The 17,576-nt window shown below is 45.7% G+C and overlaps 1 protein-coding gene across 1 annotated transcript; it reads right to left on the bottom strand.

Moving 5' to 3' along the window:
• Positions 1-999: 999 nt before the first annotated feature.
• On the bottom strand, positions 1,000-16,614 carry MSL2 (MSL complex subunit 2). The gene is made up of 2 exons (XM_032192872.1): positions 16,470-16,614; positions 1,000-4,432 (listed from the first exon to the last, which is right to left on the bottom strand). Exons 1-2 carry the CDS (start codon positions 16,609-16,611, stop codon positions 2,835-2,837), a joined length of 1,740 nt encoding a protein of 579 aa, XP_032048763.1. The 5' UTR covers positions 16,612-16,614; the 3' UTR covers positions 1,000-2,834.
• Between the last annotated feature and the right edge of the window lie 962 nt (positions 16,615-17,576).

The raw sequence follows: 17,576 nt of genomic DNA, 5'->3' as shown, positions 1-17,576 counted from the left end.
CTGCAACTGCTCTCTGTCAGTGATTCCCCAGTGCTTCTCCACATATGGCCAACAGGGAGCGAGGCCTTGCCGTGGGCTATGCTGGACGGAGTTTTCACTTAACTCCTTTTGACAATGAGCAACGGTGGGAAGGTCCCCAAACACCACGCTGTAAGGTCCCTGTAAAATGGAAACTAAAGCTTCTTAAACTAGAACCACTGCAATTCTTTTCAGAAACATTATGATCCTTTCCATCAGTCAGCTTATTCAACAACTACTAGCCGGGAGGTTTAAAAGAAAAAGCAAACCAAACAAGCCCTAATTTAAACAATTACAGAATTAGTCATCAACAGACTAAGTAGTATTTAGACAATAAGTTCAACATATGCCACACTGATGCCCTTAGCAGTTGCAAAATAGAATTAGAAAACTAACATTTATTAAATCAATTAGAATTTTAATATACATTTCAAGAACGTGGCAGCATAAAAGGAAATGTTTTTAGAAACAACCTGAATCTACCATTTGCACTTTTACAGTAACGATCAGGGCTCCCCTGTCAACGGTTCCAAACACACTTGACCTAAAACACCAAATGTTGGTACCATATTCAATGCAGCAGTGAGCAATTGAAGATTCCAAGTCCTCCCGCATTTGTGGAGCGAAGGTACTACGCACAGAATGTAATCCAAGTCCTAGTAAATGTACCATCAACAATCCCAGCAAAACTTAACAGCTCTGCAAAAGCATTTAGGAGCAACCCATGCTGCACATCTCACTCCCCTTAAACCACACTCCGGGTTGGCTACTTCTCTTACACGTAGTGGACTAATAAACAGATTTACATCAGTAGGTCACGACCAAACCACCGTGTCAGAAAATGGTAGGATCCTCTTGGGTCAACACAAAAATCACATACAAGTTTAACTAAATACATTTTAATAGGACATCATTAAATCTCATGAGGGCTAAAAAACACAGATCTTAGGTACTTGGGTTGGCAAATAAAGACAAGAATACTAAGAAGCATTTTCCACCATTTACTCATTATCAAAAATATTTTTCAACTCTTCTTGCAAAACAAAAACAAAAAAGTACAGACTGGACACGTACATCACATTTTTCTTCCTATGGCTTTAACCCCCCACCCTACCCACCCCACAAAAAAGACGGGGGGAGAAACAAACCAAAACCAACAAAAAGATCTGACCACATTCACAGAAAATGACACCATGGTACACTACAAAACAAAAGGAGGTGTCATTTGTGTCCAAAGGTTTTTGCTTATTTCTTAGGTGAGTAACCATCATTGTATATGCTTTGTGCCAAATCAAAATACACCTAACGTTAGGTCAGAAAGCGCTGCAGATTTCGTTAGATGAATTAAAGGAAAGATGGAAGCAGTTATAACTAACTTGAAAAATTCACGTACTATTTAACATGCTGTTGAAACAGGAATTGCCTTTTAAATTAGAAGGTAATGTTTTGTGTTCTAGTCAGCCCATTTGTGCTGTATCATTCAAAGAGGAGAAACTTCCGCTTTCACAAAGTAACTGATTTTTTTTTTTGGTTGCCAATGAAATCTTAAATGCAAGACTAAATGCTTCTACTCTAATTTAGGAATTACGATGAAATAAAACTTTTTTTTTTTTTTTTTTTATAAAGCTGCATTTCTACAAAGGTGCTTTCATTTTTAATGCTTTTTGAGATAAGCTCTTTGCCAACGTTGTGTTATTTTTTCCATTTGAAGCCTTTCAGCCCAGGTCAAAAAGCATCACCCTTTGAAAGCAACTTTCAATACATCACAGAAGAACGAAATGGATTCTGGGTGAATTATACAGATTGATTTCTAAGGTCAGATATTTTGGATATTTGTTAGATAAAATAATCATCTGCCCCAGCTGAAAGATACCTGTCAGCAAAGCACTACCCACAAGGTAAAAAAATCAGCAGTGGTAATTGCTGGAAGTCTCTGTATATTGCAGACATTGCCTGGGGCGGGGGGAACAGCCACAGAACCTCTCTACTCTGTAACCCACAAAAAAGAGAATGGTGCTAATAAAACTAGCTTTGTGTATAAACAATTTTCCCGCCCCAATCAAAATAACAACATGTCAAACAAACGGAGCTGGCACAGGGGCAATGACGGATCAGGAAAACAACCTGTGGAATTGTCAAGGAAAAAGCAAACTCTGGTATTAACGGGACAGCACACTGGAGCCAGCAGTTCAACCTTCACGTCTAAGCAACTGATCTTCCTGACCCTTGTTTGGAGACTGACTCTTTTGGGGCTATTAGCTTTCTCACTATATTCCCAATCTTTTCATTTTTAAACTGCTCCATTGCCAATTCTCACAATCAAAAGTTACCCAAGGGCCTTTTCAGACTGGTTTCCCCAGCTTAAAGCTGCATTTCCTACAGGAACACTAGGTGATTTTCTAGCAGTAGTGTCTGTAACTGATTGATAATTACTTTTCTACATCATAATCTAGCACAGTTGAAATGGACTAACTAGATACCACTTGGCTACATTTACGCGGAAGCTTTGACTGAGCACAAAGCATGACCGTGTACAATGAGGTTAATATATTCCTTGCCAAAGATCTTGTGATAAAATCATTTACATCAGCAATTCATCTCAAACTATGAGGTGCTGTAAGAACTAGAAAACAGTTTTAGGGTAACTCCTCCATTATCTGCAACTATTTCCCAGACACTAATACACATAACATAGCAATGAAAAACACTTGATACAAGTGATCTAAACGCAGGAGCTCCAGCAAGTTAAACAGAACCATAGCTGCCTTAAAACTGTCGCAGTTCCCCTACTGATGGCAGGGAAAAGAAAGAAAGATTCAACAGTCATATCTCATGTCTATAGCTTCATCCAAGCTTTTATCATCGTGTGTACTGGCAGCTAAAAATGTCGTTACTGGTGACCCTGTCACATTGATTACACTGGTGCTTGTGCTGGCATTGCGCACCGCAATGCTTGTCACATTAATGCCCAAAGTAAGCCTAGTCTGCTCCAAGGCCTTTTCTGGCACTGCAAATGCCTCCAGCTTCTTCTCCCCATTAGCCATATAGGAGTTTTGGCAACCACGGCATATGCAGTCAAGGCAGGCTTTGCGGTTAGAGTAGCAAGGGCAGCGTTGGCCACGGCATGTAAGAACACTTGGATTTTGGGTGGCACGACCACATTTACACCCCTTCTTTTCTTGTGGCTTTTTATACACAGTTTTTGTTGGGCTTCCTGGCATAACGTTACTGCTAGGAACTTTCTCCTTTGCTTTGTCTTTTGTTTTCAGCACTCCCGGTTTGGCTTTTGGGTGAGATTTCTTAGGGGCATGTTCTAAATTCTTTTTCATGCTTTTGTTAGACAGGAGCACAGTTTTACTGATTTTGGGAGTAGTGCCTCCGTTAGGTACAGTTGCAATAGGCTGCAAAGACATTTTGTTTTCCTGTTTCACTGTTACAGGAGCCGACGCTCCCAACGTTGGGCCACAGATGATGCTGGAAATGGGCAGAGGTTGAACCTTTTCACTGTCGCTTTCCGACCGAGACCGCTTTCTGTTTAACTTAACCACCTTAGGCGTTGCTGCTGTACACGAGATTCCATGAGGAGAAGCATCTGAGGACATGAAAATGTTATGGCTAAGGGGTGGGGGAGAAAGTTGCAGGAAAGGGCCATTAGTCATGTTTGTCTCCAAGCTGGGCTGCAAATTAGAACCACAGACTTCGGTATTTGAAACGGTCTCTAAGCTCCGTAGAACTTCCTCAACACTAAGGAGAAGCGATCCACCTGGTTTTATGTCTTCGCTGAAGCTGCAGATGTCAATGCCTGTCGTACACAAGTCACTAGTAGAAACGGTATCACACACAGGCTGCAGGCTGCTAGAGATATCTTCATTTTTTATATACTCTCCAGTACTGCACACATCAATCGTGTTCGTGTGTTCAGGAGAAGGGATATTCACTCCAAGTTTATCCACTGAAAGCCCATTACAATTGGGCAACCCGTTGATAACAGAACCTCTAACATCAGCGTTGTGTGTGCTTTCAGGTACTGACGTAAAACTAGCTGGAGGATCGTTTGTAAGTTCTGAGGTTGAAGGTACTGGGGAATGTGTCAAACACAAAGCCAAGGCTGTATCGGAAGATTTTTCCGTCTCTTCGTGGAGTGGTGATCCATCTTTGAGCAAAGCCAAAAGATCTGCAGAACAATCAACTGCTTGGATAATATCTCGTGCCAGTGGAGTTTGCGTTATGTATTCACAGAGTTTCTTATAGCAGTTCACTAAAATGCTTAGCTGCTTATTCTCCTCAAACTGTTCGTAGTCCTTGCACCAGCTACATGATGGTTTCATCATCATCTTCTTGCCTTTACAAGGTTTGCAGACATAATGCTGACATGTGGAGTTTGTGGGAGCAATAGGGTCTTGTAGCAAATTTCCTAAGGGAAAAAAAAAGAAAGACTACAATGAACTCAAGCCACATTTCCAGGATAACATAGGATGAATTCCTTGTAACATAAACCAAAAAAAAATGCCTGAAAAAGTTGAGCAAGTCACAAGAAAACATACCATCCAAACAATAGTCTAAAAATTCTCACAGCTGCCATATCTGATTTTAAAACATTAGAAAAAAAACACAAAGGAACATCCCACCATAATTTGTCATGCTGCTGCAGCCTTTAGAAACCCTCTTAGCTAAAACAGTACCAGCCCCTTCATTCCCTTCAGCAGTTTCTTCCATTGAAAGTTACAAAACACACAAGATTTCTATGAATTTTCCAAAAGTGCAACAACAAACCCCCATGAAGAGCTACTGCAGAGATTTTAATGAAATTAGTGAAAACAAATGGAAACTGAGCAAAGGGAAACCCTAAAAGGAATGTAAAAATGATGAAATACCAACCCCAAAAGGAAAGAACACACAGCAGAGACTTTGTTTTACTTTTCATTTGGCCGGGACTAAAAATAGAGCATAGCTTTGTGACAGTCAACGCCATGAATAAAGCACAAAGATTTCAGCTTTGTGAGCAACAAGAACAGTTAAATGCCCCCCACGAATTCTTACAAACACCAAATAAAACACCTAATACTGTATTTCAATAAAAATGAATATAAATATATTTATTGCTCCTTAATAGCTAGCTTTTGTTGCACTTTCTGTTTTGGCACAGGGCGACTATTAACAAGTCCTAGGGAGCGGTGGCTCCCCGTTTCCCAAGGCACAGACACGTAACAGTGAAATAACACCTAAGATTGTAGTAGTCACAGCCATGATGCTTAAATACTTCAAGTGTCAACAACAGCTCGCGTGTCCTGTGCAGGGGTGAGGAAATCACAAGAGATGTTCTCTGAGATCTTACTGCTAAGAAAAAAAAAATAAAAAAAAACTGTTGCTAATGGACTCAAGTCACCTGACAGCACAGGCGTTAGACACCTAGTGCTGAAAACCTGTCAGATCTCCAGATCTCTGAAACTAGGTCTGGAAGGATGTTTTTGCTTATGTTAAGAACCAGCCCTGTAACACATAAGGATAAAAGTTGAAATTCTGCATAGAAATAATCCAGCTAGTAACTACATCCATAAAACAACAGTATTGCTTTGTTATTTTTAGCCAACTCTAGGCCAGAAAGACATTCTAACTTCTAAGTAAACTTCAGAGTATCTATAGCCAGCTACAGAAGCGGGCTTCTTCCCCTTCTTTCCAGCAGCAGATTTTCAGCTTTGATCAGGACTGTCTCCCCGTGAGGAGCCTTTGCTGGATGAGCTACAGCAATCAGTGAATCCTCTCCCAGATTTCCCACCCCAGTACAAATATGCTGTTAGGAATACATGAATAAAATTCTGCAATTTGGGAAGAGAAAGCAAAGTGCATATAGTAAAACAGACTGAGATAAAAAGTCCTAATCAAAGGTATTTTCTCTCATCAGCCGCTTCCAAGGAAATTTTAATCATGTGAACCTTCCCTTCTGGATTCTTGTGATAGCCCTTCAGAGGGATACAATTTGCTGAATCTAGCTGAGTGCACCAACTTATGAACTACATAAGAAAAAACAACTTTTCTATGTTGTATTAGCTTAGTCTAGAATCCAGTCCGTCAGGCAGGAGAACAAGACCTGCTGTTCTGATCCTTAGCTGCAGTAGCCTCCAAACACAAAACTTGCCCCTACACTCTGTATCTTTTGCCCAAATGTTCCACCCCGTTCCCAACCAAGCCCTCCCTACTCTTCACCGCTGAAAATTTTTGAAAATTCAACTTTCTGTGTGTTTGAAGTAACAGGAAACTTGCATTAGCACAGTCATTTCACGACAATCCTGAATTCTGTGAATGAGCTGATGGAGACTATCTATCCCCTGTTCCCTCTGCAGCCCAAATCCCTTGATACTTGCAGCAGCCCTCCTCTGTCCGAGCCACCTTTCAGAAGTGGCCTGATTTAAGCTGAGTTTTGAGCAGCAGATAACGGGTCAGTGCCTAAGGCATCATTGTTTTTTTTGTTTTTTTTTTTTTTTTTTTTAATACATTGAGGGAAAATAGATTCTTTATAAAGTTACCAGGTGACGGACATCAACAGAATGACAAGTAAGAACTCATTACACTGGAAGTGGAAGAGTGACCGTACAGAAATGGGCAGGATTTGATCACAGCTACCTAAAAGTGATACAGGAGGAACAGCAAATAGAAGAAGCTGCAGAACAGCGAAAGGTTCAACACACAATTACAGCAATATTTGGCTGGAAAAACGCATTTTATGACCAAAGATTAGATATTTAACTTTTCTTTGCTCATCTAATGAGGAAGAGCTGACTGAGGAACGCTGACCCCAGAAGACCCTACAAAGACAACAGCAAAACCCTCTTTGAGCTAAGCAGTGAAGATTTACAGCCAAGAAGAACCTGAAGCCACACAATGTAACCTGCAATGAAAATGCTGAAGTTCCCTTTCAATGACACTATTTAAACAGCAAGGCAGGCAGAGATGTCCATGGTGGTCATCAGATAGGATTTGCGTTTGTGAGCAAAGTCAGGAATTTCCATTGGGGAAGAAACAAAAGAAAGCTTTAAATCACACCAGCTGGTCTCACAAGCCATGTCCTTGGGCAGAAGGAGTTCAACGACTGTCTGGCCCTTCAGGATCTTGGGTATTCCCACCAGGCACAGCAGAAACTCTGCTCTGACCAAAGCAAGAGGCAAACGCCCGCAACACTTCTCATTTAATGCTCCGAGACTGCAGAATCCATTATAAAAGTGCGCATGCATCCACAGCACTTCCACCACCAAAAGGCCTCCAGCATTAGCACCCAGCGAAACAAAGCAGCTGGGTGTGCGCCTTGGTCCTCTTCAGCCTTGGTCCTCTTCAGCCTGGTTTTGCTACTTGGAGCTACAATGATCAGTGTGTGGCAGATTACCAAGTATTAAAATACTTACAGATGAGACGAAATGAACAATTTACAGTCACAATTTGACTTTTAATTAGATTTTTTTTTTTTTAAATCTCATTGCCAACTGTGCATTTCATTTAGCCCCAAAAATTACACTTATCCCAAAATAAATTTGGCTGAAACTGCTGAATGGGTATGAAAGCTAAAAGAGGATACAAAAATCTGGAAGAAAAATAAAATAATCCAGAAGCTGAGAAGAGAAAGACAGATGGACAGACAAAACAAAACACTTTACATGCTCCCCAGAGGAAAGAACACAGTGAGTTCTACCCTCAGTAAATGCCAGCAACCTACACAGAAGAGACATTGGGAATGCCTGAACCATGGGAATATTTTCAGCTTGAGCTCACATCTCATTGAATATTCATTCTGCAAAGTTTCTTTCTTTATGGATTCTGTGGCACCTATCACAGGTCAGTTTTAGTACTGTTAAACTTAAAAACAAACAAACAAACAAAAAAAAAAAAAAAAAAAACCGACCACGAGATGCAATTTCCAGAAATTTAGATTTCATTAGTTTTAGTATTTGGGGAATGCTGTTAAGTCAACAGCAGTGTCCCAGAAAGCCAACACCTGAGCTACTACCAAGACTCTGGAGGTACTAAGCTTTGGAATATTCCAAACCTGTGGCTCCACAGGCTCCCTGGGCGTAACATTCATTGCTGCTGCAAATTAGCAAAGCCCCTCAGGTAAGACTATAAACTTCACCAAGACAATACAACGGAAATGATTCGGAGATGATCCAGCCCACCCTCAAACTCCTAAGAACGACCCCACTGGTCAGACCAAAGATCCACCTAGCACAACATCCCCTCTCCCTGGTGGCCCAAAGCAGATGCCGTGGGCACAGAGTAGGAAGGAGGAAACAAACCCCAAGTGCTTGCCCAGCCTTTGGCCATCACTCGCTGAGATGCTCCTCACAGGAGATGGCATTTCCACGTACTCAGTAAGCCTCAGACTCTCCCCAGAGGTTTGCCTCCCCTCCCAAGCTATTTAACGTGTTATCAGTCACAACAGGCTTTGACAAGAAGTTCCCTGGGCACCGTGCTGAGAATAACCTTTTTGCTTTGAATCGTTACTCCGGCTGGTTTCACTCGGCAGTCTCCGGGTCGCGTGCTGGACGAGGCCGCAGTCGGTCCCTGCCCCTCCCCTCCACACCACCGCGGGTCTCCCAGCCACGTACTGCATTTCCCCACGTTCTCCCTCCCAGAGTGAGGGGTTCTGGCAGACACAGCTTCATTCAGCGCCGCAGTGAAGTTCACCGCTACATTCTCTATTCAGTTTCTGATTTTTAACACTTGTTTTACTTTCGATGGATAGCCAGTACTGAGCTGACACTTCCACGGAGTTTTCTATTCAGAAGCCAAGATCTTGCTTTTGGCTGGTAGCCATCAATGGTGCCACTTTCTATACATTCACAAATTTATTTAAGTCTGTAAGATATAAAACCAATGAGCTCTGAGAAGTTTGTAATATTTTTCTCCATGTTTATCATTCTATATTTATCTGAGCTAAATTTAATTTGCCATTTTACTGTGCAGTCATTCATCCTCATCAGATCCTGCCACGTTTACTCAATGCAGACCTTCATTTTTACTACCCTAGATAACTTGGTATTACTAAACTTCGCCTCATCTCTGCTCACCCTCTTTTGCAAGGGGGATATTAATACACCAAAAGCAAAATCATGTTCTTACAAAGCCTCCAGTAAGAGGCTTCACATTTCCCTAAACAACATCAGATCTTAACTACCCTACTCTCCGAAAGGTTCACCAACATCTACTCGAATATGAGCACTTACACTTCATAAGCAGCATAGACAAAGAAAATACTGTTAATATATTATTTACAAAATACCACAGCTGTCCTGGAAAGGCTGCTGCCAGGAGGGAGGTCATTTAGACCACAAGGAATACTTCCTATTGTGTTCCTTAATGAGCATTACTTCACAGCTGCAGGAAGAAGGGAAGCATCTGCAAATTGTATCTCACGGACCAAAGGAGGAGAAGAATTGGGAATCAACATGACTATTAGGTGTAGTATCCAGCAAATGTGCTCCAAATGGGTGAAATACAAAAAAAAAAAAAAAAAAAAAAGAGGACCTTGATTCAAAACAGGCCATCTCCCTTCATTCTCATCTACCTTGAACAAAGGCAGAAACACAGTGCCCTAGAAAAGGGGGTAAACGCCCCACACATGAAACGCCCCTGGCAAATCTTACTGTAACATTACATACTGCATGTTTAAAGACTTCAAGTTTTAAGACTGCTGTAACCTGTTAAATCCTATTTTGATGAAGCCAACTGGGACAAAATTACGAAGTCAAATTTTGTTACGAGTATAAATGAATGTAGCACTGGGGTTAATCTCAAGTATTGGTCTGCCAAAACAAAATCTTTAATCCTCAGTTGCATTCACATCACTAGAAGTGACCCGCACTTTATAGTGCACAGCAAGCAAGTGGAAAGCTCAACAGCCACGGCCATCTACTGCTTTCACTCTGCCTGACGAGCACGGGGGATTCCCAGCTGCAAGGAAGGGATGAAACGAAGAAGGACACCTAAACTAAGCAGGCTTTCAACACCTAACTTGCAATGACTGTGATGGCCTTGGTGGCAAAGTTTTGCTGTAACTATGTCATCCAAAAGTCAAGGCTGCTATATTTTAAGAGGCTTTAAATGGCAATGTTGACACATCTACTGGGGGTACAAGACACTTTTAGCATGCTTGCATACACTATAAGCACTCAAAAGAGTTAAAACATGCTTTGAACCTTGTAGGCCTACTTAATTATCACATTCTCAAGGCAAACAAGAAGTAATGAAAACTGTTTTTTCCCCCCACCAAACAAAACATCTTACGCCATCAAAGTGAACTGCACGACCTTCAAGACAACTGCTCTTCAAGCCCACTGGAGAAGGAGCGAGCACTGGGCCATGATCACAAGGCTCAGGAGACGGAGATCCACAAAGTTATCACTGAAGGACTTCAAAGCAAAATCTGTGGTAAAAGCTGGACAATTCTAACTCCTTGGAAAGTACAGTGCTCGACGTGCTGTGCATTATTTCTCAAGTTACATGGAAACGTCAAGAATCTTTTTTGGCCTCATGCAGAATTCCAACCTAATATCAAGCACCTCCTTACTCCGTATTTACTCAAACTAACCTGTAAATCATAACATAGTAAGAAAACAAACCAAAGAAATCTGTGTTTGGACTCCCTAAGTCCATAGACCTGGGCAATTAAGTTGTCCCAACAAAGGTGCCTGTTGGCAACATATTAACTTTTCTTTAAACACTCTGAAACGTAATCCGTTTAATCAATATCCTCAGGCGATCATCAGAACTAGTCCATCTCCCATTGCCTCAATGAGAAACACACCAATCAAGTCAGAAGACAATACTGTAACCCTCGCTTTGCCACCTCCTTTTCAAGTCTGGCACCAACCAGCCCTCAGGGTGGAAACCACAGAACTTCTCTTCCTCCTATGCTTCCAATTTTGTTTTAAGACAGGAGTATTTTTAGAGTATCTTTCGTTAAGAAACCCACTGAAATTCAACTGGTACAGCTTTGTGTTGTCAAAACTCAGGCAGTACAAAGCAGACAACCTTGAAAAAGCACTTCTCCCAAGAGTCACGTGCAGGGTTTCAAACAGGAAAGGGAAACGGTGAATTTAATTGAGGAGATAAAGAGGAAGAAAAATCAACCAACATGATATTGGCTAAAAATTGGTGCATTCAGAGATACGAGAGTGGAAATTTCATAGGCTGGTTATATCCAAAAGCTGAAGGAAAAGAATACTTGCAACAGAAGATATTTTATAGGTACTTTGTCCTGTATTTCATGCTCCGTGATAGCCGTTTCAGATTCTGGTTATTTTGCACATTCTTCAGAAAGTCAGAAGTGTTTTGGTAACCATTGCATGTAATTTTTAGGGGGGAAATAACACACTTAAAAGCCACCCATACATGTATGTGATAGCTGGACAGTATTTTTTGACAGTTAAAATGGAAAAAAGAAGAAAATGTCAACAAAAAATACCTAGAAAGAGTCACCAACGCATATTACTTTCAAACACAAAAGGCAACTGATCTGGCACAAATCAGCCTTCACCCTCTCTAATAAAAGGAGAACGGACAAAGAATGAGAATCGTACCCTCCATTCTTCCATCACAAAATTTAAATATGCTTTTTCTCTTTAAAACACTGATATCCAGGCTTAACTCACTCAGGAACGGCTCAAAACCCAAACAGTAAGTCTAGTATCATGCATATAATTATGGTTTTTAGCAGTGGGAATTTGTTCCTTCCTTTTTTTTTTTTTTTTTTTTTTTTCCATCTCCATGACAAGAAATTGAATTTTCTAGAAGTTTTATATCTATTTAGGTGTCACACAACAACCCTTCCTTCTCCAAAGGACGTCGCATAGCTGCTGCATGCCTCCAATTGCCTCAGTACCATCAGCAACTCTACCACAGTATGTGATACCTCAGTACCACAGGCCCGTAACTCGCTTGCATTCCACTGGCTTCTGGAGCTTCTTCCCTTAGGTAGAAACGCTCATTACGGAAGTTTAAAGAAATTGCTCTGCTGTTAAAAAAGGCTACTTCACAACTTGCCAGTGGCAAAGCACAGCCCAAAGCCGTAAGCGCTACTTGGGATCCGTAGCGCTGCTGCTGAGAGCTGCAGACAGACAGGGGGTCTGGAGGAGGGCACGCCGCGGAGCAGCGCAGGGCGAAGCAATGAAAAAGGGGCGAGGAAGAAGAGGAGGAACCATCACCAGGCTGCCAACACAGACAGGGTAGAAGAGAGATGCAGGTGCTTACACGACTTGATGTAACACCAACTCTGGAGAAAATTCAAACCTAGCTAGTTGAATCAACTCTGTAAGGCTCAACTTCTATCTACAGCGTAAAAGTTTCAAAAAACAGGCTAAAACATTTATACAAGAGCAGCCTGGAAGTAACATCCCTATACTGATCATCAAAGAAAAGAAAACAAGTCAACAAAGTACTTCTTTTTATTTAAATCATGCCATTCCCATGCTGGCAGTTGCTTCCACGATGCTACCTGACCACGGAGCCATCAGCCCCCTACCTAAAACTCTCCGGAGCTATTTCAAAGCATCCAGCGGAGCCGTGTAGGGCACCGGTCAGCACCACCACATTGTTTCTTTGTTCCTTCCCACCCCTTAATCTCTTTGAAGCCACATGTTGTCTCACATCCCGTTACTTAGATTACAGGATGCTTAGGACAAGAGCTCGGTTCTCATCCTGCATTTCCACAGCCCCAGCAGCCTCTGGGTGCCCGCCCCAACGCGGCGTTACGCTGGAGCCCCGCAACCTTTCCAGCGCTTCCGCATTCTAAATCGGCAGCGACAATCTGTCAAACGTTTTTAAATATCCGTCAGAGGTTCCAGGGTGAAGTCTTCCAAGGATAAAAAGCTCAGCTGATCTGACTGGCAAAATCTGTCACTTAAACATTTTAACTGAATTGCAAAAAAAGTGTGTTAATGTGGCAGCGCCAACTGAGATTCTGAGTGACTTGCAGTAACCTACACAGCATTCGAAACAGAGCGAGTCACTCTTAAGAAGATTTTTATCCCAATAGGCAGTGTTTTTAAAACATTAAAGTTTGTTGCATAAATCCTACAAGGCTATTTTTAAATGAAACGAGGTATCAGCACACCGTTTAACAACAAGCACTTTAGTCTAGAGGCTGAAATGCAGATTTCACGTCCTCAAAACACGGATGGCATACACCTTCTCTCTAAAGCACGCTCAGAGGAGTTATTTTTAAGTTTAAAAATCTCTAGGAAACGTCACCTTACGCATCCCGTGAGGACAACACACTGCCTACAGCGCTGTCTAGAAAACGAGCGCATGACCACACTCACATCCCAAAAGCACACACGCTGCCGTACCATCGGGGGAACTGCACCTTTCCAGCCCGTTAGGTAGGAGCCGTTAGGAGACCTCAAATCCACCCAGAACAGATCTAGCTGACTGATTCACAACGCCAGGCTGTATTTACATTACAGCTTTCTGCTGATGTAAGTTTGGGCGTGCCAATTTGAGTCTAAAATCATAACTTTAATTAGAACTTCATAATTACGTGGGTCCAAACACTTCTGCCACCCCTGCTGCGAGAGCTGGTTTAAAAATCTATCAGCTCAGAAGAAAATCAGCTGGTTTATGTCTAGTGCATTAAGAAAATAGTGAAAGCACAATACTGTCAGCTGATTTACGTAGCTGTCACCTCTAAAAACACTTCTGTAAAATTAAACGGACAGTCTTGACTGCAGAATTAATACCTACAGAATAACAGAGCATAGTGGGGTGCATTCTGAGAGATTAAATACTGCAGCTGATGACATGAGGAGCGCTAAATTGGGGAGTGAAATCCCAAGGGAAGTGCTAGAAGTCCTGCACGGGACTTGAACAAACGCAACTCTGCAAAGTGCAGGGGGTTATGCATCACTGATAATTCAGGCAGCATTTCTCCAACAAAGCATGATTTTTAGACCTTTACAGTCAAGACCTCATTTCACCAAGTTCTGAGCAAGGAAAGCACCGGACACGCAATGTCCCATGTACTCAAACCCGCACCCCAGCATTTGGATCTCACGGTTTACGGACTACAGATGGGCAAAAAGAGCAAATGTCGGAAAAGCTTTACGTGTGTTCAAAACACACTGTTAGGTTTTGCACGGTCAAAGCACCCGCTCCTGTGATCAATGACATCTCACAAAGTGATCTTTGCCTCACTACTTCAACCTTTATCTGTCTAAGTGCTGTCTAAAATTAAAAAGGTCCTGATGGCTGGAAGGAAGGCAGAAGATGGGCTTTAAATGACCTCACATAGCCAGGAAGCGTAGCAGCTCTTAGCCCCCATGTGTACAAGAAAAAAAAAAAAAAAAACGTTTTGGAAATACCGCAGCAAGGTCAGAGGGCTGAAGAGAGAAGAGGCACCAACATTCACCCATGACAGAAGAGAGAGAAAAGGAACACAAAAAGCAAACAAGAATGTCAATTTGCCTTTACCAGTCTGAGCCAAAGATTTACGACTGCTGGTTGACACCAGCACGGGCAGTTCTGTATCGGACAGAAGCGCTCTCCCATGACTAACTGCCTGCAGGTTCAAGAACAGCACTTCACTAACTCTGCAGGACAGAAACTTTATTTTAGGGTCTGGGTGCATAGCACCCAGCCTCATAAAGAACCAGGAACTTGCTGAGGCCTCTGTATGCTACTGGGCCACAGAGGTCCAGACGCTGAGAGATAATCTTGGGGAATCACTTATAGACAAAACATTTGAAACAAATAGCAGCTACAGTTATCTGAAAGTCAGACACAGTAGGGGAAAAAAAAAAAAAAAAAAAAAGCCAAAGCAGCAACCCTAAAATTTGAATAAAAGATGAAGCAGAACCATCAAGAAGTAGTTTGTAGGTCTGAGTATCCACAGATGCACGAGCCCATAGAAGAAAACCTAAACGAGCACAGGCTGCCCCCTCAAACTGAAAGTGACAGAAAAGCCACGCAAGAAAACTGAAGAGGGGAAAGTAGCTCAGGAATTTGGGCAGGGACAAATTATAGATAGACAATTCCAATAGCACAGAGTGCAAAAATAAGACTGCAAAAGGCCAAGAAGGAAAGAAGTCAAGGCAAGGAGAACAAAGAATGCATTTCAGAGGACTGGGCTCAGAGTGGAGAGGTCCGGCAGTACAGTAGTGAGTCCCTATGGACACATCAGACACACAGTCTCTACATAAGTATCTTAATAAAATAATAATAATAAAAAAAAAAACACCACAGAAATATTAGTATATTTTTAGGCAGAAACTAATGAGTGAGCAAAAGCAACAATGATTTATGGAAGGAAACACAGTTAAACGTTGGAAGTAACAGGGCCCAAGGTAATACGTGAAAGATAAAGAGCCGAGTTGCATTAATACTGACAGTGGTTATGCGAGGAAAAAAAAAAAAAACTTAGACAAATTATATCAGGAAATGACGATGCCGTGATCCTGGGAACAGGCTCCCTCTTTCCCAGTACAAACTGATCTCTATTTTCTAAGACTCTAAGTGGGAGGAGCTACCGCTACAGGATAGGAAGCCTCCGAGACTTGTTTAGCAGCCTCAACAGTTGAAGTCCCGATCTTGTAAATAAATACAACATTTAACTTCGCGAACGCCACTAATTCGATTAAGCCTTGCCGGGACCACACACGCTAGTAAAGAAAAAACACCCGCCAGCGGGAAGGCCACGAGTCCCGCCTGGGAAGACAACAAAAACACACGCAGGGCCGGGGCTTGGGATCAGCGGAGAACAACAGGACGCACAAAGCCAGGGCTCTGACAGCTCGGCCGCCCTCCCGCAGCTGCCTGCGGGGCGAGCTGGCGGCGGGGGCTGACAGCGCACCCCGAGCCTCCTGCCCCGCACGGCCACGTGCCCCCAGCTCAGGGCGCAGGAGGAGGCAGCGCCGAGGTTCCGGCTGCCTGCCTCTCTGCCCACCAGCCGCAGATCGCTTTTTATTTTTTATTATTATTATTTTTATTTTTTTTCGGGGGGAAAAACGCAGCGGGGAAACGGCGGGAGGCTGCCGGCCTGCGTGCTCGCCGCGGCGGTTGTTGTCACGGGCTAATTATCTGCTCGGCGCACTAACAGCCTTCGGATTTCTTTTGTGCGCTTGACATTCCTGGCCCTCCACCTGCATTACTTTGTGTTCTTTACGTTTTTGGGGGCGTGTGTTTGTGTTCCTTCCCTCCACCCCCCCCGGGCTCGGCCCACACCTGCTCCCGGCCCCCTCCTCGGCACCACAACCCCCCGCCCCCCCCCCCCCCCCGACCACCCCCCGATCCCAGCCGCACGCCCCCTGCTCGCCTGGGGGCAGGGGGGTGCCGGGGAAGGCGCCGCCCGGAGCCGCCCCCACCGCCCCCCTCCTCCCCGGGGCTCCCCGGTGGCGGTGCGGGCAGCCCGCCCGAGGGCCGCGCCGAGCCCCGGGGCCCCGCCGCGCCGGGAACAAAGAAGGGTTCCTCACCGCAAACGCAGCAGGAGAGGGACTGCCTGAAGTAGGGCAGGAGCTTGTTAATCTCGGAGAAGGACTGCGGGTCCCCGGGGTCGTAGTTGAGCACCAGGCGGCTCGCGGAAACGTAGAGAGCAGTGGCGTTCACCGGGTTCATCGCCGCCGCTCGCGCGCCGCCGGCTCCGGGCCGAGACGAGGGCGCGGGCCGGGGCCGGGGCCGGGGCCGGGCCGGGGGCAGCCCGGGTGTCACCTTGGGCCGGGGCCGCCCGGAGCCGCGCGGCGGCGGCGGGGGGGGCGGGGGGGGCAGCGCGGCGCGGGGCCCGGCCCCGCTGCTCCTCCGGCCCCGCCGGGGCCTGGCTGCCGGGCGGCCGCGGCGCTCCGAGGGGCGGCGGCGGCGGCGGCGCTACTCCAGGCCGCGGGCCATGGCGGGCCGGGCCCTGCCGCTGCCGCTGCCGCTGCGCTCCGCCCCGCTGCGCTCCGAGCCCGGCCGACGCGTCCCCGGGGGCGGCGGGGGCAGCGCGGGGCGGCGGCGGCGGGGCCGGGCCGCCCGCTGAGGTGAGGGGGGGTGGGGGGGGGAGGGAGGGAGGCGGATGCACCCGGGCCTCAGCGCGGCCGCATCACCGCGGCCTCCTCCGCGGGGCCGGGCCGGCGCTCCTGGCTGCGCGGCCGCGGGGCGGGCGCCGCCGGCGGGGCAGGGTCCGCCGCCCGATCCGCGCCGCGATGGCGACGGCGACCGTTACCCAGCGCCAACCGTCACTGCGGGGCCATCGCCGCGGCCGCCCAGCGCCGCCGCCGCGCATGCGCCGCCGCCGGGGCCGGGGCCGCGGCCCCCCCCCTCCGCCTCCCGCCTCCCGCGGGTGGGGGGGGGCAGCGCCCTCTAGCGGGGCCCCGCCGCCTCAGCGCCGTCCCCTCAGCGCCGCCGCCCCGCCCCGGGCACGCCGCGCCTCTGGGGGCGCCCCGCGGGCCCCGGGCAGCCGTGAGGAGCGGGGCTGGTGACCCCCCCCCCGGTGCCAGGCGGCGGTGGGGGCTGTGTGCCCGCAGCTTGTGGCATTCCCGCTGCGAGCAGCGCTGAGGGAAACGCTCCCCGCGCACAGGCCCCGCGCTGCAGTGCTGCCAGCGCCA

This window comes from Aythya fuligula, chromosome 9 (genome assembly GCF_009819795.1).
Source record: "Aythya fuligula isolate bAytFul2 chromosome 9, bAytFul2.pri, whole genome shotgun sequence".
NCBI lineage: Eukaryota > Metazoa > Chordata > Aves > Anseriformes > Anatidae > Aythya > Aythya fuligula.
This window is presented reverse-complemented; position numbering and strand designations above follow the sequence as displayed.